The following is a 25,190-nucleotide window of genomic DNA, read 5'->3' on the forward strand; positions in this document are numbered from 1 at the left end:
CCCCTTTTACATTGCCAGGCTTGCCCTTTGTGGAAACGTGCAGCCATAGCTGCAGTCATCGTGAAGAGGTGGGAATGGCAGTTTCCAGCCAAACTACCTAATTTTCCTCCCCAACATCCAAAAGGTGTCCATTTTGAGTTGTGCTGGGAATTAGAGGCCCTGTTCCCAGCCCATTTCTGATTGGAGAGTAACAGGTAGCAAAGATCAGAGGGCCCATGAAGGAAAGCTCTGTTTTCTTTCAGGTACAGTGGGACAGAGATTGGTGACGGAGCTCTTCTCGCAGCTGTTCTTGGACTATGTGTAACCTATAAAGGTAAAGTTGATACAAGCCTTGCAAGGGTGTTATAGACAGGGGAAGTGATCAAGGGTGTTTTTATAACTACAGGCAGGGGAAGTGATCATGACATCCTGTGACAAATCCCGTGAATTTCCACAATGACCCATGCATAACACAATTTGCTGCTTGAGTACTGCAATTTTGCATTAAAAGTCCCACAGTGCAAATTTTGGCTTCCGAATGGATCTGAGCAGCGAACAACCCACTTGCTCAAACAGGCGCCAGTATAAGATTGCTCTCTCTTTAAAGAGATAAACAGCTGGCAAAACTGAATTATTGTTCCTCTCAAATAAAGCCAAGAAAGTGCAGAGCTCCACTCACCGGTATCCACCAGCTTGCTAAATTGTAAAGTTGGAAAGAACTTGCATTTATATAATGTCTAATCATGCCTTTCAGGAAATTCCAAAATATTTATGAATTGCCTAGAAGTGTAGTAATCATTACTGTGCAGGTAAATGTGGCCTTCAGCAGGTTCCACAAACAGCAGTGAGATGGGTGAGATAATTAATGTGTTTTGGTGATTTTGGTTGAGGGAGGAATGTTGACTGAGACATGGACAGAACTCCTCAATCTACGAATAGTTTAAATGGAACTTAAATATTTATCTGAGCAGACAGGTGAGGCCTTGTTCTGATGTCTCTTTCAAAGGACATTAAGAAAAAAGCAATGGGGCAGCCAACAGTCTGTTAACACTAAAAAGTTTAAAAACCTATTGCACCAATGCAAAATGTGTAATGTGACTTATGTAAAGGGTTAACAAGAATATTTATTGTGGAGACAATGATAGAGCTAAAGAAAAACCTAACATGCCCTACAGATTAACGAAAATCATGAGATTCCACAGCTATTTTCAATCCTCTGATTCCATGTTACGTACCTCCTCACACTCAGCCCCCTGGAAATATACATAGCTGTCACACTCTCTGCATTTTGATGGTGTACGAAGTTTCCTGAGGCGATGCGTTTGTGCAGCCTTTGAAAGACCTACGTTTTTGAAAGGACCAGTAGATACCGCTATTTCTGGAGCCATTCCATTGATACCTGTTTGAAAATAAATCAACTGCCGATTAAATAAATAGCGATAGACAAATTTCTTTCAAAAGCCAAAATTTGTTGCTCTGTATCGGACTGGAGCTTACCTTTATGCAAAATTGCTTCACCGCTGTTAATTTTGGTTATGACAATAGAAAATCTGTGAGCAGTATTAACAATAAACTGGTTGTAATGAGGTGCACCAACCTCCTTGGACTGACACCAGTACATCCCACTTGCAGGTTATTCCCTCAGCCCCAAAGATCTGGGAACATTTTTCACAATATTTTCAGCTGCCTTATAAAGGTGCCCCCCCGCGCACCATCCCCCCCGGCCAACTCTCCACCTCCTTCCCCATAATAGACCCCCTGGCACCCTCAACTGGTGGGCACCCAAGATGCAGCCTAAGTGGTGTGGGTGCCTACCATTGATATTGAAATCAGGGTAGCTCCCTGACCCTAGAAAGTTTATCGAGGTCAACGGTGGAGGTTCCTGGTGGGTGCCCCCTGGGATGTCACCCCTGTGGATTTTTGTGACCATAATCTAATTTAACACATCGGTACAGTATTGGGTGAATGATTCATTGTTGGAGCTACTGTCTTTTGGACATGATGTTAAAGCAAGGCTCTGACAGTTAAAATGGTTCAAGTGGATGTTAATGGCACTGTTTTGAAGCCTCGAGTTATTCAGACACAGTATATTATATACGCTTCTGTATCATGTCTTAGAACCAAATTCCAGTTAACTTACTTTGCTCAAAGTTTGCGCTGCTGTCTTTATCATCTACATCCTCTGTGGATGACATGGCACCAGAAGAGGGAATTCTGGGCAGTTTTCTGGAAAAATCACCTATGGATTAAGACATTGGAGATAAAACCTTGTTGATATTATTTGTTAAAAATATAATGTAGTTTTAGTCAAAAATAACAGATAAAAATAAGCTGTTGAAAGTTCTGGAATTCAATCATTATAATGTTCTCAATATGCATTTCTAGATATAAGATGTTTGTGTCCTTGCAGTTTTGTAATTACTTATTGTACCTTGATTCCAAGTATGGAGGATGGTTTCAACTGCTTTCCCAACACCAAGTTTGTTACTCTTTGACATCTTCCCTCTGTTTTCTTCCAAGTGATTTTGCTGTTCATTTTCCCACGATGGGAAGACAGATAAACCACTTTTATGGCAACAGTAGTAGTACTTCACTCTTTGTGAACACCCACTGCGGAGTGACACGGGGTGTGGGGGGTGGGGTGGCAGGGGGAGACAGTTTTAATGCACCCCTCCCAGTGGGAGTGGGCCAGTTAAAGTCGCCTCTGAAAACTTAGTAACCTGTTCCCGCTTTAAATGAGCCCTTTATTTAGGTGGCAGAGGCTCATTAATACATGCAAATCCGGGTTCAATTATGTCATTTGGACCTCACTGATTAACCATGGCTCCCACCACTACTGTCCCTTTCAATATAACCTGTTAGGGAAGAAGTGGAGGCCCTGTAAGGTAAATTTTAAACTTACATTAGTATGGCCAGGAAGGGCAGCAGGACTTCTCCGGGCTCCACGAGGATAGTCTGGCCTTTGCTGCCCCTGTGCATCCCCCCACTTATCCTAGCTACTTACCTGATTGCCAGTGGGCAGCCTCTTGGCCATCTCATCTTCATCTGCCAACAGCCGGCCAGCCGCCTATTTATTTCTGTTTCGGGCTGACCAGCGGGATGTAAACGAGGTCCAGGAGTCAAAGTAGCCTGTCCCACAAATTGATGCTGTCGGGTTGGGGGCGCAGTGGTGGTGGGGCGGGGGGGGGGGGGGGGTGGCATTCATCTTGCCCCCCACAACTGCCCAAAACCTGTTACCATTTAAAATCTCCCCCTTTAGAGTTTGTGTTTCTTTCTCTCACTGATGAAAGCAACACTATCAGAGGAGTGCAGTCTAATGCCCTATCAGAGAATGAACTAAAGTCAATGCATATTTGACTGCCAGACTTCTGTGTTAGGTTGCCTGCAAAGCAAACATTTTAACACAATTCATATCCTAAAATATTTAATTTGTCCACATGACTGAGCCTGAGTCTAATAAGTAAGTGATGAGTGGTCCATACAGTAACAAAGTACCAAGCTCCCATTTAGGCAGCCCAGATCCAAATCCAGATCTTCAGTATTGTTCAAGTTTGGCTTCCTTCAACAGCTGAGTTTTGGCAAGTTTCTGATGAATTCCAAGACGATGAGGCAATATACCATAGATCTTAGAGACATGAGCAGGAGTTCTGTCCTACACCATGAAAGCACTCTACTCATTAAAGGCCCACACACCCTACCCTCTTGGCAGAAAGAGAATAATGGGCTGAAAGGGTGTAAAGCTGAATAAATTAAAGTAAAATTAACTAAATAATATAAATCAGGTCACCTTTAAAACATTTATATTCTTTTTATTGATATTTTCTGTGGAAATTTGGTAATCCTACCTGTTGTAGAAGAGGGAGAATCCAGACCACTGCCTCCTCCAACACTGTCTGCATCACTCATTGTTGTGGGCCAGGATTTGTGCACCTGGTGACTGCGGACTCCTGAAGGGACAATTTAGATGCAGGTGTGACTCTGTTAGCGAGCATTCTCATACACAGAAGAGAGTCCTTAACTCTCACCTCCTGCTTTTTACTTTTTCAAGTCCACCGTATAAATATATAAGAAAACAATGAAGTACATTTCTAAAATGCTTCACTTCAATTCAACCTAATATATTCTGGCGGCTCTATCCTGTTATTAACTGCAGGTCATCACTGTCATTGTCCCTTCAATGAAGACATTAGCATGGTTCTCAGTCTCCTGAATGACACTCACATCCATCAATGGAAGAAAGAAAAAACCTGCTCTAACCAACTGCATTGTAAAATAGGTATTTTAAAATGGATACAAGACAGTGATTGGATGGCAATAATCTGACGTTGGGGTTTGACTGTTATAAAGTATTTTAACTTCACTCCTATAATCTTATGTGACCCCCCTCAGTACGATTACTCGCCCAGTCCTTCCTCCTTTCATTACTTGTGGAATAACCAATGTGCTTAAACACACTTCAGTACCATTATATAACTGCAATTTACAATTTGTTTACATGCATTCTAAATTTATAAGTGTTTATACAGGGTCTGTAAATTTTATTTAAACTGTCAAGCAAAAAGCTTCACTTACATACATGCTAACTAATTGTTCAGCAGGAACTTATCCAACAGCTTCTTCATTTAGCATAAAACCACATAAGTGTGAAATGTGCTTAAGACCAAGTTTGTCCCATGCTGTTCTCAAGGCTCTTAAGATGGTGCAGGCTATATCATTGATAACTAACCTTAGCACTCTTAGTTATAAGGACAGACTCCTAGAGTTAGGGCTAATTACTGAAAGGCTTAGAGGGAGCATGATTGGCATTTTGACAAAGTTGAAGTGACTGGGTTCAGTCAGTTAGATAGGCTATTTGAGAGAGATACTCTATTAGATTGGATATTTGAGAGGGATGGTAGGACCAGTGGTCATGGCTCATAAGGTCCTTTGGCATAGAGGTGCTTTATATGCCAGGAAGTACTTCTCTTCACCGATTGTCATCACCCATTGTAGCAGACTATTGAAACATATAGTAGGATTGCATGCGCGAACCAAAAATTCCTGGGTGAAGTGAATATTTCCAGTTTTAGAAGGCAAGTTGTTAGTTAGCTAGGATGATCCTGAGTATTGGACTTTCATGGTCTTATGGAGCTTTGCTTGTTTGCCTCAGGGAGTTGGAGAAGAATTTCTCAAGAGGTTTTCCTAAATTGGCTGCAAGTTTTTTTTGTTCTGAGAAGTTGAATATGTAAGCAATGGGTAAATGGTGTATGTATTCAAAGCCCAAATCGCTGTAATGTTCCAGGATTTCCTGTTTTTAATTAATTTTTAAAGTCCATTGGTTCAAGGAGAATCCAAGCTCTAGAATGGTACAATGCACCAAGGCTGCTTAGACAGCAACTTCCAAACACGCGACCTCTACCAACTAGAAGGACAAGGGCAGCACATACATGGGAACACCACCACCTGCAAGTTCCCCTCCAAGTCACACACCATCCTGACTTGTAACTATATCGCCGTTCCTTCACTGTCACTGGGTCAAAATCCTGGAACTCCCTTCCTAACAGCACTGTGGGTGTACCTACCCCTCATGGACGGTAGCGGTTCAAGAAGGCAGCTCACCATCACCTTCCCAAGGGCAATTAGGGATGGGCAATAAATGCTGGCCTGGCCAGCGACGCCCACATCCCATGAATGAATAAAAAAAAATGTGATTGCACAGTTTCTTGATGAATCTGATGGTCTTTTCCTGTTCTGCATTTCATAGGTTTGTGTGGAGTGATTCTCCCTTCATTTCCATGGCACTAACTCCTATTGAGTGAGAAATGTTCTGTATCTGTTCTAGCTGTAGTCAATTACTGATTTGTGATAAACCTGTATTTTTTGACTTTCAGCCGGTCATATTAATGATAGTCCTGTACAAGATATTGTATAGAATTTATTAATTAATAAAAAAAGATCTGAAATAAAACATAAAACAACATGTCCTCTATTATGAGGGGACCATTACTGAGAACTCATGAGGGACCCCACCCAAAATATTATTTCTCTTTCAGAGCCCAAATCGCTGTAATATTCCAGAATTTCCTGTTTTTAATTATTTTTTAAAGTCCATTGGTTCAAGGAGAATCCAAGCTCTAGAATGCCAATAGGTAAACAAGATGCACATTTCATACACAGGTGAGAAGTCTATAGTGATCTACAGTCAAAGATATTGATTAATTTACTATATGGTTGGATATGAACAATATAGATCATCTCCCTGCCTTTATATATGTAATGCTTTGGATACTTCAATACATCACAGTACCCCATGATCATCAGCTGGGTGTCACCTGACAAAAGGTTAAAGCCAAGTTTTCTCACAATTATAGGTTTGCAACAGACTTATCACGTCATGAGGATCTGGTCGGTGACCTTTCTGTTAGATTGATATTAAATCTGCTGAGCTCCCATTTCTGCTGTGTGTCCTGCCTTCTTAGTCTTGGTCTCCTGACACTAGTCCACAACTCCTGGCGGAGGGCCGGGTAGTTCCCACTGCTTTCTATTCATAGTTAAAATATAAAGGCATTCTTTATGCCAAAGTTTGAAATGTTGACATGAATAGGACAGTAGAAATCTTCCCTCCTGGTAACTGCAACCTCAGCAAGATGACCTTAGAAGTTATTGTTGGGAACTTCATGATGCATAATGTTATCTCTGTTCTGACTACTCTCCCTTCTCAAACATTAAGAAGTTACCTGAGCACTTCGTCAGGAAGAGAAATGGGCTGGACTTAGAATCTGATTATAACATTAGGAATCCACAAATTATTTATTTTGACTTTGCTGCAAGCAAAGGTAATGATTTGCATTTGGTAGGTGAACCGGGTAAAGTTGTAAACCTAGGCTTTAAATTCGCAAGAGTTGTGCATATTTTTGCAGATGGTTGGTTGTGCAATCTTCCCGATAAACACAAGATACATGAACTGTGCACAGAGACAAAGCCGGCACAGCTATAAAATGCTGCTTTGCAGTGGTTACTGCAGGGGTTGTAAGATTGCACACCATATACAGCTAAATGCATGGGTTGGAACGGAGTAGCTTTATTTGTATAGGATGTTTTCATAAAGTTACTTAAGTGTTTCTGCATACTTCTTACTTTGTAAGGAACTGGAGCATCATTAATACTGCAGAATGCTTTCATTAAGAGAAAGTTTGCAGTCCCATGGATCACAGCAGGAATAGAGAATTTTATTTGTTTATTTTATTTTATTCTTTCATGGGATCTGGCAAGGCCAGTATTTATTTCCCATCCCTAATTGCCCTTGAGAAGGTGGTGTGAGCTGCTTTCTTGAACTGCTGCAGTCCAAGTGGTGTAGGTACACCCACAGTCCTGTTAGGGAGGGAGTTCCAGTATTTTGACCCAACAACAGTGAAGGAACAGCAATATAGTTCCAAGTCAGGATGGTGTGTGACTTGGAGGGGAACTTGCAGGTGGTGGTGTTCCGATGCTGCTGCCCTTGTCCTTCTAGGTGGTACAGGTCATGGATTTGGAAGGTGTTGTCAAAGGGACCTTGATATGTTGCTGCAGTGCATCTTGTAGATGGTACACACTGCTGCCACTGTGCGTTGGTGGTGGAGGGAGTGAATGTTGAAGATGGTAGATAGGGTGCCGATCAAGCATTGTTCTGGATGGCGTAGAGCTTCTTCAGTGTTTTTGGAGCTGCACTCATCCAGACAAGTGGAGAGTATTCCATCACACTCCTGACTTGTGCCTTGTAGATGGTGGACAGGCTCTGGGGAGTCAGGAGGTGAGTTACTCGGACAGAATTCCCAGCCTCTGACCTGTTCTTGTAGCCACGGTATTTACATGGCTGGTCTAGTTAAGTTTCTGGTCAATGGTGACCTCCAGGATGTTGATGGTGGGGGAATTCAGCGATGGTAATCCCAGTGAACATCAAGGGGAGATGGTTAGATTCTCTCTTGTTGGAGATGTTCATTACCTGGCACTTGTGTGACATGAATGTTACTAACCACTTAACGGCCCAAGCTTGAATGTTGTACAGGTTTGCTGCATGCATCACCGACTGCTTCAGTATCTGAGGAGTTGCGAGTGGTACTTATGCTTGCTTACTGGAATATTGTAGTTAAACTAAAATTTCAACAGCTATTCCCATATCAAGTATAAAATATGCTAAGCACTTTCAGCAACTAATGCAAGCAACCAAACTGCAGAGGGCTTTCTGTGAACCCAAGGGAAAATGTCTCTTTCTGTTTTTTTTTTACTGAGAGTTGTGCTGTGAAATCTTGCTTTGTATTACTTTGCTAGATAGGGCATTCTATATGCCTAATAAAAATCTAATCTTACAATCAAACACGATCAAAAACAAAACAATTATATTATTATATTATATTATGTTATTTTACAATTTGAATTGCTGTCATATGCTTAAATCGAAGTGATGCAAAGGGTTAAGGTAGAACTGTGGTTTGACACATTCCCTACAAATCGATATAACCAGAGAGTATTAAGGTTCACCTCTTCTCTCAGTTGCACCTCCACCCCGTGCTTCCTTCTGAGTTGGCCCTCCCTCTGGACTGCCTGGCTCATCCACTGAAGACTGGGACTGCACCTCATGTGAGGTATTAGAAGAAAAGTCATTTGCATTGAAGCTACCCTTACGAGCTCTTATATGGGGAGATCTGTAAAATGAGAAAAATATGAGATTAAATCACAATCAGACTCATTTTTAGGCTTTCTATTTAGGGAGTGAAGTTTAACAGTAACTATTTGGTACTGCAAAGGCTCTCAGCACTGCACTAAATTGTCATCCTAGATTACATGCTCACATCTGTAATGGAACTTGAACCCAAACTACTAATATTGCTAAGCTATGCCTTTGTTAAACCACACAGCTATTATTCTATACATGTTTGAAACTCACCAGCATATGTGTGACTTCAATTTTATAGGGCTCCTTGATACCACACTCAGTCAAATGCTGCCTTGAGGTCAAGGGCAGTCACACTCATCTCACCTCTGGAATTCAGCACTTTTGTCTATATTTAGACCAAGGATGTAATAAGGTCTGGAGCCGAGTGGCCCTGGCGGAACCCAAACTGAGCTTCAGTGAGCAGGTTATTGCTGAGTAAGTGCCGCTTGACAGCACTGCCGATGACACCTTCTATCACCTTGCTGATCATTGAGAGTAGACTCGTGGGGCGGCAATTGGCCAGATTGGATTTGTCCTGCTTTTTGTGGACAGGACATATCTGGACAATTTTCCACATTGTCAGGTAGATGCCAGTGTTGTAGCTGTACTGGACCAGCTTAGTTAAGTGTGCAAGTAGTTCTGGAGCACAAGCCTTCAGTACTACAGCTGGGTTGTTGGCAGGGCCCATAGCGTTTGCTGTGTCCAGTGTGCTCAGCCATTTCTTGATATCAGGTGGAGTGAATCATATTGACTAAAGACTAGCATCTGTAATGCTGGGAACCTCAGGAGGAGGCTGAGATGGATCACCCACTTGGCACTTCTAGCTGAAGATGGTCGCAAATGCTTCAGCTTTTCTTTGGCACTGATTCTTCTGATCTCAAATAAAATACACATGGAAAGCCCTAAACTGTCATAAAATATAGCTCAATCATTGTAGAGAAGTTAGAAAATAATATACAGATGCACCACTTCATTACCAGTGTAAACATTTATCTATTATTGTAAAAACCTGCTCTTCATATCGTAGCCTGCACCTTATAAGCTTAGAAACAACAGTCAGCAATTTTATTGTAGAAATATTTAATGTGCTCACACCAAATTCCTCTCAATATCAATAATGTACAGAGGAATGCCATTCAAATGTATTAAGCACTTGTATGCTTACGGTGCAGCCATTTCTCAGCTATGGTTTGAACCTTGCGGGTACTGAAATGTTGATAGATACAAGAGATTGAAGGGCACTGTATATGAAGTGTTTATTTTCACTATCTTTTACAGCTTGGAAAGCCATCTAAATGACAGAATGTTTTAATAATTCACTCTCATTAAAATCTGTGCTTCCCTATTTGAAAGATAAAGAAGCTACAAAGAACACTTAGGAGCCTACAAATATTTAAATTTCTTTCAATCTTGGTAAGAGCTAACCCATTCCAGCTTGGACACTGTTTTGATTGTAAACATTAATTACAAGCCATCAGTGAACCTGGCGAAGCCACTCTCAAATCAACTGCAAGGAGGCACATAACAGCAATTAATTTCATTTATCTTCCAGTTTTCCTCTTTCTCAGGGGAAGTGCTCATCTCTATCGAAGCAGCTTGACTGAGATCAATAATTGAGAAGATTGAGTAACCCACCATCTGACTATAATGTATCATACCACCAAGATTTCAATAATCTTATTAGTGGTTAGCACTGCAGCCTCACAGCTCCAGCGACCCAGGTTCAGTTCTGGGTACTGCCTGTGTGGAGTTTGCAAGTTCTCCCTGTGACTGTGTGGGTTTCCACCGGGTACTCCGGTTTCCTCCCACAGCCAAAGACTTGCAGGTTGATAGGTAAATTGGCCATTGTAAATTGCCCCTACTGTAGGTAGGTGGTAGGAGAATTGAGGGAAGGTGGGGATGTGGTCGGGAATATGGGATTAAATGTAGGATTAGTATAAATTGGTGGTTGTTGGTCGGCACAGACTCGGTGGGCCGAAGGACCTGTTTCAGTGCTGTATCTCTCTATGACTATTAACAAAATTGATTTTCATTTTTGCCTGACCTTGCGTTCTTATCGCATGTTCTGCCTGCAGTGCTGCATAGGACTCCTATAAGCTGAGGGGTGGCTCAGTTGGTAGCACTCTTGCATCTGAGTCAGAGGGTTGTGCGTTCAAGTCCCGCTTCAGAAACTTAAACCACAAAGTCTAGGTGGATATTCTGGTGGAGTGCTGTGCTTTTGTCAGTGTTGTCTTTCAGATGAGACATTAAGCTGATGATCTGTCTGCCCTTTCAGATGGACATGAAAATTCCCATGGCATTATTTCATAGAAGAGCAGGGGAGTTTTCTCAGTGTCCGAGCCAATATTTACCCTGCCTATGTGCAAATTGGTTGCAGTGTTTCATACATACCATCAGCGACTGTACTTCATTGGCTGTAAAGCAATTTGGGGCATTCTGAGGTTGTGAAAGGAGCTATACTAATGCAAGATTTGTCTTTCTTTCTTAATAATTAGGAGGTACGGAGTGACCAGGGAAGCCAAGTGAAACATTTTCATCCAAATAATACTGGGCTTGGAAAGCAGCTGAAATGGACAGTGTAAGAAAAAGCAAAAGATGCACTTGCTGGAAATCTGAAATAAAGATCGAAAATGCCTGAGATGCACATTAGGTCCATCAGCATCTGAAATAATGAAAAAAAAAGTCGATGTTTCATGACTTTTCATCAGGTCTAAAACCAAAACACAAATTAAATTTTCTCCTTTCAGGTGCAAACAGACCGGTTATGTGCCTGCATTATTTTCTATGTAAAGCAGAAAGCATAACGAAGTTCAAGAGACAGTTGGATACATTACTGGAAAAAGGGATGAATGGACCTGGTGAGAAAGTGGGTAGGCAGGGTTGATCTGTGACAAAGATACAGGTTGTTGGATCTAACAGCCTTTTCCTGTTCTGAAACATTCTTATGTTCTTAGATTACACAGTAGCAAAAGTAATGCACACTGCCCAGTGAATAACTTTTCATTTCAAACTGCCGTTATGCCATCCTGAAATAAAAAATTTTGAGAAGGGAAGAAGCATTTCTCCAAGGTTCAAAACCTATATTATTAATCCAACTGTTTATCTTTTTCCAGGCCTTCGGAATGCTTGAGGACCTCATCCAGCAGTAGCATGGATAACCTCAGGCTTTCTGTTTAGTGTCACGTAGTTAAATGGTGCCAGCCTGCAGCAGGTAGTTAGAGCAGATTAGCTCAGCAGCTGATAGGATGTCATTGAATAAACAGACATAAAACAGAAGTGGAGCCTGACTTACTGGCACCTGTGATTGATAAGCTTTCCTTTGGCCTATCCGCCTTATAATGAGACTTGTGGTTAACAGGAATGGTCTTACAATCACAAAGCCTTTATATATTTGTTAATCCTGCACTGAGTCTTCAAAAGCACATTGCTGTATGTTGTCATTTTGATCTTGGAATAGTGACAGGCTGCCTTCATGATGCTGAGGTCTAGTTGGCTATCAAATGGAGTGTGCAAACTTTGCTAGATTGGCATTAATTGTCAAATAGAGGTCTATGTTTGCCACATAACAATTGCACTCCAAATGAAGAATATAATTTTATGAAACACTATGAGACATTCCTCAGCTATGAAAAAGCATTATTGAAATGCAGGACAATTTGGCCTCAACTCACCAGTCAGGCTGAGGAGGTCTTTTTATAATGCATATAATATTCATATTCACATGATATGAATATCCTTAACATATCACATCATCATGATATTGATCGTGTTTCTTATGGTATTGTTTTTCTTTCCTTAAAACCCACAGTACTGAAAGGGGATGAGACTGTCTGCTCCTCCCCCTCTTCTGTGATAAGGTAATTTTTCAGGAACATATAGACAGGTGATTATAAGATCAGAAGATTGGCGACCTCTGTCCTGGTGTCAAGTTGAAATGTGACTCTAAAAGTCACACTTTACTTAATGCAGCCTGACATCAAATTGATACTGAATTACAAGATTGAAGGCCCTCTATCATCTTAGCACGGGCAACTTGGTATGAACAATAGATGCCGACCTTGCCAATGACGGCCACATCCCAAAAATGAATAAAAGAGAAAGAACGCATCCATCTCGTCATTTCACTTGACTCTCTCACACAAATGTCTCTAGCTAAAATAAAGAATCAAGGTAATGAGCCAAGAGCTAATAAAACAAGTACGTACGCCATCTGAGGTAAATATGACTCAAAATCGTAATGTGCCTCTGTTTCAGCCTCCATCTGGAGGTCTTTGACGTAAGATGCATATTGCCGGCCTGGGTCATACAACTTGCTGCTCTCACACAGTGTCTGGAAGTGCACTGGGAGTGGTGCTGTTTGCATGTGCATCCTCTGGTAGTAGGAGATGGTGGCCTGCAAATTCCAACAAAAGACTTCAGTCAAGTAGGTAGAATTTAGACTTTATCTCAAAGAATTGGCGGGATCTAATATTAAGAACCAGAATATTTACTTACAGACGGTTTCCAAAAAGTTATTTTTATTCAGTCCCTATACACTAATGTTTGTTCAGCTACCTCAATGGCTCAGAGAGGTATCCAATAAGTGGCTGAGCCATACACACAAGGAAGGCTCCAGATCCGATCCGAAGCTTGTGCTGATAGAGCTGATATCAGCTGGCGAGGCATTACAGGTGGTACAATTGGCCTCAGTATCCTGGATTGGGATGGAGTATTGGAAGGGTGTGAACCATTTCCTGAGTGTTTACTTTGTTTCAGCAAATATTGAGTAGGGATGGAACCCTGCCCCCAACAATAAAAATATATGCTCCTTTTGAATAGTTGGACACAGGCCTCCAGAGAACAAAGAACAGTACAGCACAGGAACAGGCCATTCGGCCCTCCAAGCCTGCGCCGATCTTGATGCCTGCCGAAACTAAAACCTTCTGCACTTCCGGGGCCCATATCCCTCTATTCCCTTCCTATCCATATATTTGTCAAGATGCCTCTTAAACGTCGCTATCGTATCTGCTTCCACCACCTTCCCCTGGCAGCAAGTTCCAGGCACTCACCACCCTCTGTGTAAAAAAACTTGCCTCGCACATCCCCTCTAAACTTTGCCCCTCGCACCTTAAACCTATGTCCCATAGTAACTGACTCTTCCACCCTGGGAAAAAGCTTCTGACTATCCACTCTGTCCACGCCGCTCATAACTTTGTAAACCTCTATCATGTCGCCCCTCCACCTCCGTCGTTCCAGTGAAAACAATCCGAGTTTTTCCAACCTCTCCTCATTGCTAATGCCCTCCAGACCAGGCAACATCCTGGTAAACCTCTTCTGTACCCTCTCCAAAGCCTCCACGTCCGTCTGGTAGTGTGGCGACCAGAATTGCACGGAATATTCTAAGTGTGGCCTAACTAAGGTTAACAAAAAACTTAAAAACTTGAAAAATTAACTTAAAATTAACCAAATTGCCAACAATCATTTGGAAGTAAATATAAATTAGTATCTATCCATACAATTTGTTTCCCCTTGGTTCCTTAGGGTAGAATTCTATACTTTAATTAAAGAAAGGCACTTTTTTTAATGGGACCGTTTTTCCTGAACCCCCTTTCACCAAGCACTGGGCAGGGTGAGTGTAATCAGGACATTGTCCCAGGCCACTGGCAACTTTGAGCGGATCACCCTTTGGCTGGCTTAGCGGCAGAAATATGAGGCAAGTAACAAGAACCCAGCTCCAGGCCCCAAGAATAGAGACCTGTGAGCTGACAGAGGCTTCCAATTCTATGGCTTTGACTGGTCCTGGACACCTGGGGCTGCATTCCAAGCCTTGGTGCCCTCTGGCTATTGCTGGAAAAAGCCTCCAATCTTAGGAGGTTTCCAGAACAAGCTAAATGCCAGTTTCATAGGCCATCTGCCCCAGTCACCCACCCACCTCTTCAACATGGTCATAACTGGTAAAAGAGGCAGGAAGCCTAGAATGCCCCCTCCCGTGTCATTATCATTGCTGTATTGGACCCACCCAGAAAACCTGCAGTAATGTAAAAAGGGGGCAAGACCCAGCACAATGGGTCTTCACCTTCTTTTTCCTAACCATTTTGCCTGGGGAATGGGTGTGCCACAGGGGGAAAAAAGTTGAGAAAAATCTGTCACTATATATTTCTCCCTTTGTTATGTAATATTCAGTTTATAAACATAATAAAACATGTTTCCTCAGTCACTTATATCCAAACCATGTTTATATGCCCTGCCCGATTCTCCCATTCACCTCCCACTACATTGACGTCACTCATTTCCCATTCCTGAAAATACATGTCAGGCCTTGGCTATCAACCTCTTTTCCTGAGCAAAATTTATATTTGCATGCATCTTCATTCATTCTCCTTAAGTTGCTAGGAGGACCAGTGACTGAGGTCAAGAGACAACAAGTGACAACCAGCAGACTAAACGGGAACTGCAGAAGCTGAGGAATGGGTGTATATATATATATGCGATGTGCCAACTACTCCTAGGCATTAACCCTTTGGCCATGGTAGTGTAAAATGAATGTTTTAACCTCGACTGTGAACTCTGACCAGTCCTCATCCTTCCTGTAAATGTTTGCTGTCTCTCTAGCCTGCTCTTTCAGCCCAAACAAAATGAGTATATTAAAACTAAAGTAAACAAAGGAATACGCACTGATTTCAATATCTGGTCACTCTGTTTGATGATTTCCTGTATCTGTCGCAGTACATTCACTTTCACATCTTCCAGCTCTTGTTTTTGTGTCTTGGCGTCTGCAATGCATGTTCTGTATGTTGCTTCAGCTTCATCAGCCTGAAGAATACAAGCATTAAAAATATTAATTTCAATATGCTCTGAAGCAATTACCAAGTACCAGAAACGTCAAAAAGCACACCTTCACACAAGGATAATGGAAATCTTGAACTTTCTCCCTCAAAAGTGACTGAGGTTAAGTCAATTGAAAATTTCAGAACTGAGATTGATAGATTTTATTGGGCAAGGGTATTAGGGTTACAGAACCAAGGTTGGGGGGGGGGGCGGTTAGATGGAGTTAAAATACAGATCATTTATGATCTAACTGAATAGTGGAACAGGTTTAAATGGCTAAATGGCATTCTCCTGTTTCTACGTTTTAGACAAAAAGTGATTCTTTTCACTCATGGCTAGATAACCACTTACTGATCTTGTACTCAATTTTGTCAAGAAAAGGATAATTGTTTCTGCAAAAAAGAGTTCTAAAATATGGGTTCATGGGTGAAGAGCCCTGTCAACTTGGGGGAAATTTTGTCTGTGCATAACATTTATCCCATGGGTGTAGTGAATGTTAACTCAAGGGAAATTCCAATGTGTTCTCTAGCTCACTGTTTGACTGAGTCTTGCACTTCCCCCGGAATTTTTCCTAGGTATCTTGAGAAGTAGTGAAACTACAGCTTAACTTGTTAAAAGGTCAATTAAGGGGACCATGAATTAAAGGGACTCTGCATTAGAGCAGCAGGAACAGAAAGGTACAGAAGGTAAATTGAAATCAATAAAAAGAGCAAGAGACCCCAGACAAACGAAGATAGATGCATAAAGTGACAAATAGCATAGAGAAAATGCTCCAGGGGCTTCAAACACCATGGCCCTGAAATTCTGTAGGGGTTCTAGCTGTTCCCCACTGTAATTCCAACAGGTGACCAGTGGAATTACCAGAGATAGAGAGTAATTGACTAATTTCAGCCTGGAGGTTCTGCTAATTCCCTGCTAGAGTTATGGTAGAAGACCAATAGCTCCACAGGAAAGAACGGAGCTTAAAAGGTGCATTATACAATTCCATAACTGTAGTAACATTGTACTGTGAATAATTAGATACACAAGTGCAGAATATTACTAGCAAGGGTGCCAGAATGTAATTAACCCAGTAAGTTGACATTCAATCTACTGTTATCATGGCTCAAATTTAATTTAACTTTCTAAGAAGATATTCAAATTATAGGACAAAAGGGAACTCTTCGCAGCTATAGATGTCAGAATGAATCTTCCTTAATTGGATACAAGTATTGGCTATTGCTACTGTAACTAGCAGCTGTTACAATAAAGAATCTTTCAGTATCGCAAAGTTAGACATGCACCAGCAGTGTGTTGCTCCACTGACTGCTTTTTAACATGACCTACGGAATCTTATACTGATCTTCAATGAGGTCACTCTGCTTTATGAATATTTAACATTGCACAGAGTATACAGCACAGAAACAAGCCATTCAGCCCAACCAGTCCCTGCTGGCAATTATGCTTCACTCCAGCCTCCTCCCATTCTTCCTCACCTAACTCTATCAGCGTAACCCTCCATTAGAGGAAATTTTCCAAATGGGTAATCTCTTTTGGCTTGTGGTATTTGCGCCAAATTCTCAGCAGCACCACCTTAAGACAGTTATTAAGCTATTTATTTTAAACACTCACACACAACAAAAAGTTCCCTAATTAAGTTTTAGGTCTTAAATAAGAATATTATTGGATTCATACGAACTTCATGTGGTAACTTTCAAATGATACTGATGCATTGACCAGTGAAAGATTTAGCAGAATAATGATGCACAATTTATAATATCTAGTTGCAAACTACAAAATTTACTATAGTGTACTGTGGAGAAAGACAGACGGACCCTTCAGAACATTAGGACATCAACAAGCACGATAGAGCCAATGAATTACAAAAACACACAAGATTATAGGGAAAAAAAGCAAAGCACAACTGTAATTCCTTTTGCTCTACAAAGTCTATTTAAACGCAGTGACACTTCTGAGTGTTGTCATTTTTTCATTCCTTACAGTACAAAATAATAACTTTAAAAAAAAATTGGGTTCTCAATTGAAGCGCATTCACATGTATTTTATGCAGCATATATCTTAAGGCTTTGAATATTTAAGGAAATGGTCATATATATTCTGTAAGGCCATTGTATATTTTGGTGTAAATTCACACCTATATGAACATTTATAACATGAAACATTCATACTCTTACAGGCACAAAGAACTAAATCATATCTGTATTATAAACCTTACAATTACCACTGATGACAACCGTGGAAGAATGGTCTATGTGTTTGTATTGCCTTCCTCCCTCCTGTTTTACTGTAGGTGTTTACATGTTTATTTGAAATGGGCTAAAATGTCTGCTAAATTAAAGAACATATGAATTAGGAGCAGGAGTAGGCCACTTGGCCCTTCCAGCCTGCTCTGCCATTCAATACGTTCATGGCTGAACTGATTACTCCACATTTCCACTGACCCCTGATAATCTTCCATCCCCTTGCTTATCAAGAATCTATCTACCTCAGCCTGAAAAATATTCAAAGACTCTGCTTCCACCACCTTTTGAGGAAGAGAATTCCAAAGACTCACAACCCTCAGAGAAAAAATTTCTCCTCATCTCTGTCTTAAATGGGCGACCCCTTATTTTTAAACAGTGACCCCTAGTTTGAGATTCTCCCACTAGGGGAAACATCCTTTCCACATCCACCCTGTCAAGACCGCTCAGAATCTTATATGTTTCAATAAAGTCGCCTCTTACTCTTCTCATTTAGAGCGGATACAAGCCCAGCCTGTTCAATCTTTCCTCGTAAGACAGCCCGTCCTTTCCAAGTATTAGTTTAGTAAACCTTCTCTGTATTGCCTCCAATGTATTTACATCCTTCCTTAAATAAGGAGACCAGTACTGTACACAGTACTCCAGATGTGGTCTCACCAATGCCCTGTATAGCTGACGCATACCTCCCTACTTTTGTATTCAATTCCCCTCACGATAAACAATAACATTCTATTAGCTTTCGTAATTACGTGCTGTACCTGCATACTAACCTTTTGCGATTCATGCACTAGGACAGCCAGATCCCTTTGCATCTCAGAGCTCTACAATCTCTCACCATTTGGATAATATGCTTCTTTTTTATTCTTCCTGCCAAAATGGACAATTTCACACTTTCCCACATTATACTCCATTTGCCATCATTGCCCACTCACTTAACCTATCTATATCCCTTTGTAGCCCACCTTATGTCCTCTTCACAAGTTACTTTCCCACCTAACTTTGTGTCATCAGCAAACTTAGCAACTATACCTTCGGTCCCTTCATCTAAGTCAACTTGTAAAAAGTTGAGGCCCCAGCACAGATCCCTGTGGCACACAACTCGTTACATCTTTCCATCAGAAACGTATGATACTATCTTTAACTGTTTTAGTTAACCACGGATGGCGGGTCCCACCCTTGGAATTTTTCTATCTCGGTGAAATGTATCTATTCTGTGTATTCTGAAATATCCCCTTAAATGTCTGCCACTGCATCACTATTGACCTATCCCTTAACCTAATTTGCCAGTTCATAGTTGCCCTTATTTAAGTTTAAAATACTAATCTTGGACCCACTCTTCTCTCCCTCAACTGAATGTAAAATTCAATCATATTATGATTGCTGCTACCTAGGGGCGCCTTAACTATGAGGTCATTAATTATTCCTATCTCATTGCACAATACCAGGTCTGGTATAGCCAGCTCTTTGGTTGGCTCCAGAATGTATTGTTCCAAGAAATTATCCCGAAAACATTCTATGTACTCCTCATCTCGGCTACCTCTGCCCATCTGATTTTTCCAGTCTATACGTAGGTTAAAATCCCCCATAATTACCGCTGTACCTTTCTGACAAGCTGCCATTATTTCTTCCTTTATACCCCGTCCTACAGTGTGGTTAATGTTAGGTGGCCTGTACACCACTTCCACAAGTGACTTCTTACCTTTATGATTTCTCATCTCTGCCCAAACTGCTTCTACATCCTGGTCTCCTGAACTTAGGTCATCCCTCTCTATTGCGCTAATACCATCATTAATTAACAGAGCTACCCCTCTACCTTTACCTAGCTTCCTGTCCTTCCCAAATGCCATGTACCCTTCAAAATTCAGATCCCAATCTATGTCGTCCTGCAGCCATGTCTCTGTAATGGCTATCAGATCGTACAAATTTATTTCTATTTGTGGCCTCAGTTCATCTGTTTTGATTTGAATGCTATGTACATTCAGATAGAATGTAGTTTTGTCCTTTTATTATTTTTGTAACCTCTAGCCTTATCTGTTGATTTACTATTAGATTTGTATGCTCTGTCCCTTCCTGTCACAGTCTGTCTATCATTTCCCATATTAATACATTTTTCTCTTGCCTTGTCTCTACTCCGTGATTTACCATATCTTCCCAAATTTGATCCCCTGCCCCCACTATTCAGTTTAAAGCCCTCTCTACATCCCTAGTTATGCAGCTCGCTAGAACACTGACCCCAGCACGGTTCAGATGTAGACCGTCCCAACGGTACAGCCACCACTTTCCCCAGTGCCGGTGCCAATGCCCCATGAACTGGAACCCACATCTACCACACGAGTATTTTCCCTATGCCAATTTGCACATGGCTCAGGTAATAATCCAGAGATTATTACCATTGAGATTCTGCTTCTTAATTTGGCGCCTAGTTCCTCATACTGACTATGTAGAACCTCTTTAGAAGAACAAAGGAATACAATATGGTTTCTGTATCTAACAATTTAAGTGCAAATGTTTCTTCACCATCTGGGACAGAATCTCCTATTGAAGCAGTTCTGCAATATTAATATGCCTTTAGAAGCTTGCAAAATTACTTATTCTTAATGTTTGGTGGTACTTCGGATTTTCAGTTAGGGGCAGTGTAATACTCCAGAATGTGTCCAGAGTTGTTATGCCATTGATGGAACAAGACAACCAGTTCCCAGTAGCACCAGATCACCTTAACTTCAAGACAAGTGCATGCGTGGTATAAATCACATTGGCCTGTTTACAGTTGTCTGTTTTCTGCTGAATGAGATAAGGGTTTTAATCTTTTTTGTGGTCTGAACGATCTCAGGATATTTATCTGTACATTTTAACTGCCAACACCCAATGCACCTGGTGCCTGTCAGATTCTGGCCACTCTTTAAGGTTATTCTGTAATTTAACAAGTAAAATCTTGGAAAATGATAAATAAAAATTAATGCCATGGAGGTATATCTTTTCTCTGCTCTGTGTAAGTAGTATTCTCCACTTCTATTTTTTTTGCTAAAAATAACAAACCGAGGCAAATAAATCCCTTATTTTTCTACAAATATCCTCTGAAACAGATTAAAATTGATTTTGCCATTTTTTCACAAAAATACGTGATGAAACTCAACTCCCTTCTATTATAGTAGACTTACCTTCTCTTCTTCTTTGGCCTCCTTGTCTCAAGAGACAATGGGTAAGCGCCTAGAGGTGGTCAGTGGTTTGTGTAGCCTTACCACACATTGACAATCAAACCAGTCTCACTCAACCAGAGAGCCGGAACAACCCTATCCACATATCCTGTACAAGTCGTACCTGAACCAAAGTATGCTGCTTTAAAATTCACATGAAGCAATTGGAGAAATTAACTTTTGATTTTGTCTATCTGATTTGATTTTTACACCACAACTGTATAATTGAGTTAACAGACTGTCACACAGACCTGCTCCCAGGTTAAATTGTTCAGGATATAATATTTGCAGCTGTCATTACCACAATGATGCTGTGACTGACAGGACAGATTTTGATCGTCCCAAATATTATTGTTTACATTAGGAAGTACAGGATGCCAAACTGTAATTTAAATGTTACAAAAATAAACACCACTTCTGAGGCACAAATCAAATACATAGGTCTTTGAGATCATTTTTCGATAATGTAGAGTTCCTGTTAGGTGTACTAGTACAATTAATTATGGAACAAAAGTAACTTCTCCTGGTGTCCTGGCCAGCATTTCCCTTTCAACCAAAACCAACCATCTAATTGCTGTTTGTGGAAGCTTGCTGTGCACAAATTGGCTACCACGTTTGCCTACAAAACAACAGTGACTATCCTTCAAAAGTAACTCATCAACTGTGAAATTCTTTGGAGCATTTTGTGCATCAGGAAGGTGTTAAATAAATGCAAGTAAAGCTTTGCAAATAAGTTACCTAACAGCCTGAGAGGGTGTAAAAGATTAGTAGGGGGTATGAAGGGATACATAAAAAGCCCAAAGGTTATTTTTTAAAAAATAATTAGATTATCAGAGAAGTCCAGTTTTACAACATTATAAAATGTTTACACATAGGAGCAAGTGCACATGAACACTCACAGAGCCAGTGCTGGAGCATTCACCCTGCTCCACTCACCTTATTGCGTGCCTCCTCCTCTGTTCTCCTCTTCTTGTCCAGAGTTTTGCTGGTGTTGCTGCTGCTTGTGCTCTGCTGATCCTCTTCTGCTTTCACCGTCATGTACTTGGCCTTCTCATGCTCCTCAGAACGTTGCATGTATGTCTGCTTTGCCTTTTTAAGGTTCGTCTCAGCTTCTTGCTGTGAGATGATAACAGAAAGTCAAATTGATTTACTGAACAGAGGCCAGATATTGTTGGTCCAGGTCAGAACGGGTCAGATGAAACTGCTATTTTACCAAAAGTGTTAAAGCATTTGTTGCTAATCCTGTGCAACAAAATTTCAATCTAAATGTATCTAGATGTTGTCCCATGCTGTTACAATTGTATTTGTTTAGTGAGATAAAACTAAGTGAAGAGATAAAAGTGGCCTCACATTGATTTAAGCACCTTAACTGAACAAAATCCACTGGACTGACTTGTATTGTGGATCATTGAGACACATGATTTTGTTTTTGTTTAAATCCTTCCAACAGCTGCTTTCACACAGGAAACACACATCCAACATTTTCTTGTTACGTGATGGATTGAGTTTGCATTTCTTTCCAAGGACATTGCCCTTTGTATAAACAGTAACACAAATGAGCACAAATAAGGCAAAGCCAGTTGGAAAAATTCCTACCAAAGGACTTTCCCTTTAAAGTCAAAATTTAACTCCAAGAGGTTATCATGGAGATACATATTGATACTTTGGAGTTTCTTACACTTCCTTTGATGTGAGCAACAATCACAATGTGACATCAGAAATTGTAACTTACAAGTTTCTCTCATTTATTTTAAAGTCATCCGATCCAACAAACACTTCTGTTGCAAATTTGCTCCCAATTATTTTTGAAGTTTTACACCATTCTTTAAACCCCCCCGCCCCCCCACCTCCCCACCCCCAAGTCCAAACTGTGTCACCTGAACTCTGTTCTTAATAACTCAAATGATTCTCCCTCTTGGCTGCCTCACTGAATGACATGTGGTTCTCCATTTTTGACTCATTCAGACCAGGAATACCCCAGGTTAAATTCCTTCTCTGTGTTGATCTCAGCCAGCAGAGTTTGGTGGTGCCACAATTGGTCACGCCCATCCAGGGATTAGGAAGGGAAAACTCACTAGGTTTTCCACTCCTAATCACTGTTCAATGCTACCTCTGTCAACATGTGCACAATGGGCTTGGTTAAGATGCACCCCACAGTCAAACAGCCTGTTTGCATTTCTCATCAACACTCAGATGTTGCAATGATCGCTTGGGTCAGCTAACGGAGGATAATAGGTGCTGATGAAACCATATTGCAGCAAGACAATCAATACCTTGGAATTGCCGAACTGTAAATGGAGGATCGTTTGGGGGATACTATGGTCTGCTTTCAAACCTTACCCAATTTACAAACTCGGCATCACTTTTCCAAATTCCAGAATTGAGTGCGTAGGGAAATAAGTTGGAGTTTGGTGAAGATCCTGACTGTAAAATGGTGCATGGCCCACATTGTGAAGCGTAGATACTTTTAGCTTGGGTCATGGTAAGTGCAGGCTCGTCTGCCAGCAGTCTGAGTATTTCCTGTGCACTTCCTCTGTCTGTAGCACAGTTTCATAAGGAACCCATTTCCTGCAGTTGTTTTATCTGATACCAACTGTTAGCGCAGCTGATCAGCACAGGAAAATGGCAGCTTCAAAGCTCCACTATTCCCTCTGTGGTTGCTGTGGGTCAATTTTAAACAATGAAAGCCTCATTTCATGTCATCTTTCTGTTTCTTTTTTAATAACTATTTTGAAACATAAGCTCGTACAACATATTTTATGAACTTTTTAAATAGAAACATGTCTCATCAGTTATTACATGTGAAAATAATGGACGCTGTGATTATCAAAAATGCAGGAAAAAAGCACATGAGCATGGTTCTCGAGTGGGAGGGTGGCTGATCTGGAGAGAACGGTGATTTCTCCCTTCAGTGGCAGTGTTTATATTGCTGTTGGGGCTACACTGCCTTCAGGGGTGCTGGTACACCCAGCTCTTCCAGTAGGCCTGATGCTTCCAGGGTCTAGTGGGTTAAATTATGCGAATAAGCTTGGCTTGTATTCCCTTGAGTACAGAATCACTAAATGGTTGCAGCACCGAAGGAGGCCATTTGGCTCATCATGTTCATGGCAGCTCTCTGCAAGAGCAATTCACCTCTCCCACTCCCTCACCTTTTCCCCGTAGCCCTGCAAATTGAGGGGCGATCTGATTGAGGTATTTAAAATATTAAATGGATTACACAGGGTAGATACAGAAAAAATATTTCCTCTGGTGAGGGAATTAAGAAAGAACGGATGTAGTCTTCAAATTAGAGCTAAGCCATGCAGGAGGAAAGTCAGGAAACATCATCAAAAGGTGGGGAGAATTGAAGCTTTTCAAGGCTGAGATTGGTAGATTTTTGTTAGTTATGGATATCGAGGGTTATGGAGCAAAGGCTGGTAAATAGAGTTGAGGTACAGATCAACCATTATTTAATTAGAATGGCCTGCACTTGTTCCTATATTCATAACTCACTTACACTACAGTACAACTGCTGAAGTCAGAGCTGTCATTGCTAAAAGTAGCATCAATCAGAGTTATATCCCTTTAAGAAGAATTAGCTGTAGTTGGGTTTCCCTGGTAGCTCATCAAGTTTATCCAGTGAATAACTAAGCAATATGGACCAAGAAAGATCTGGGTTTGCTCCCTGTTGATCTCATGTGGTATAGTCACTACAGTTGGTCTCAGTCCCCTAGAGTTTCTGAAAACAAAAGTAATTCAGCCTCCCTATTTCGGGTCACTAATCAGGACTCCAGATAGAATTGACCAAGTGTGAAGCTCTGGTGAGGATAGAATCATACTTGACTTTCAGATGCCTTCACTGCCAAGGCTCACACAATGAATAATAGGTACTGGGACAGGCTACTGGAGGCAATTAGCTCTTGATTGCTGTATTGTGGCAAAGAGCAAGAAAGAAAGGGGAAGGGAGAACACGGACATAGATAAAATAACTACAAAGTAAAATATAAGGGGCTGGATTTTACTTTAGGCAGACAGGAATTAGCCACCGACGTGAAAGTCGGTGGCGAACCCACTTCCACCTAGCCCGGGGATCTGTCCTGCATTTTATGGGTCCCCGGGCTTTAATTGTCCCGAGGCGGGACTTCCACCCACTTGAGGGAGGAGGTCCCGCCCCTATGAGCTGCTGGCCAATCAGCGGGCCGGCAGCTCTTAGTCCCAGCGGCACCACCAGGAGCAGTGGCCACTGCTGGGACTGCAGCCCAGTCGACACCATGGAGCCTGGAGACGAGGTAAGTTGGGCTTGCCTCACCAGGGGGATTG

At 41.3% G+C, this 25,190-nt stretch overlaps 1 protein-coding gene across 3 annotated transcripts in view; it reads right to left on the reverse strand.

Annotated features, from left to right (window-relative positions):
• Positions 1-25,190, reverse strand: part of LOC137351635 (rho GTPase-activating protein 45-like) — a 200,077-nt gene that overhangs the window by 25,764 nt on the left and 149,123 nt on the right. For all 3 annotated transcript variants that reach the window (XM_068016279.1, XM_068016277.1, XM_068016276.1), the window contains exons 11-17: positions 21,828-22,007; positions 15,305-15,442; positions 12,856-13,043; positions 8,476-8,639; positions 3,825-3,926; positions 2,120-2,218; positions 1,215-1,378 (exon numbers count right to left, since the gene is read on the reverse strand). In XM_068016279.1, coding sequence (XP_067872380.1) covers positions 1,215-1,378; positions 2,120-2,218; positions 3,825-3,926; positions 8,476-8,639; positions 12,856-13,043; positions 15,305-15,442; positions 21,828-22,007 — 1,035 coding nt within the window. The remainder of the gene's footprint in view (positions 1-1,214; positions 1,379-2,119; positions 2,219-3,824; positions 3,927-8,475; positions 8,640-12,855; positions 13,044-15,304; positions 15,443-21,827; positions 22,008-25,190) is intronic.

Source organism: Heterodontus francisci, chromosome 36 (genome assembly GCF_036365525.1).
Source record: "Heterodontus francisci isolate sHetFra1 chromosome 36, sHetFra1.hap1, whole genome shotgun sequence".
NCBI classification, from domain to species: domain Eukaryota; kingdom Metazoa; phylum Chordata; class Chondrichthyes; order Heterodontiformes; family Heterodontidae; genus Heterodontus; species Heterodontus francisci.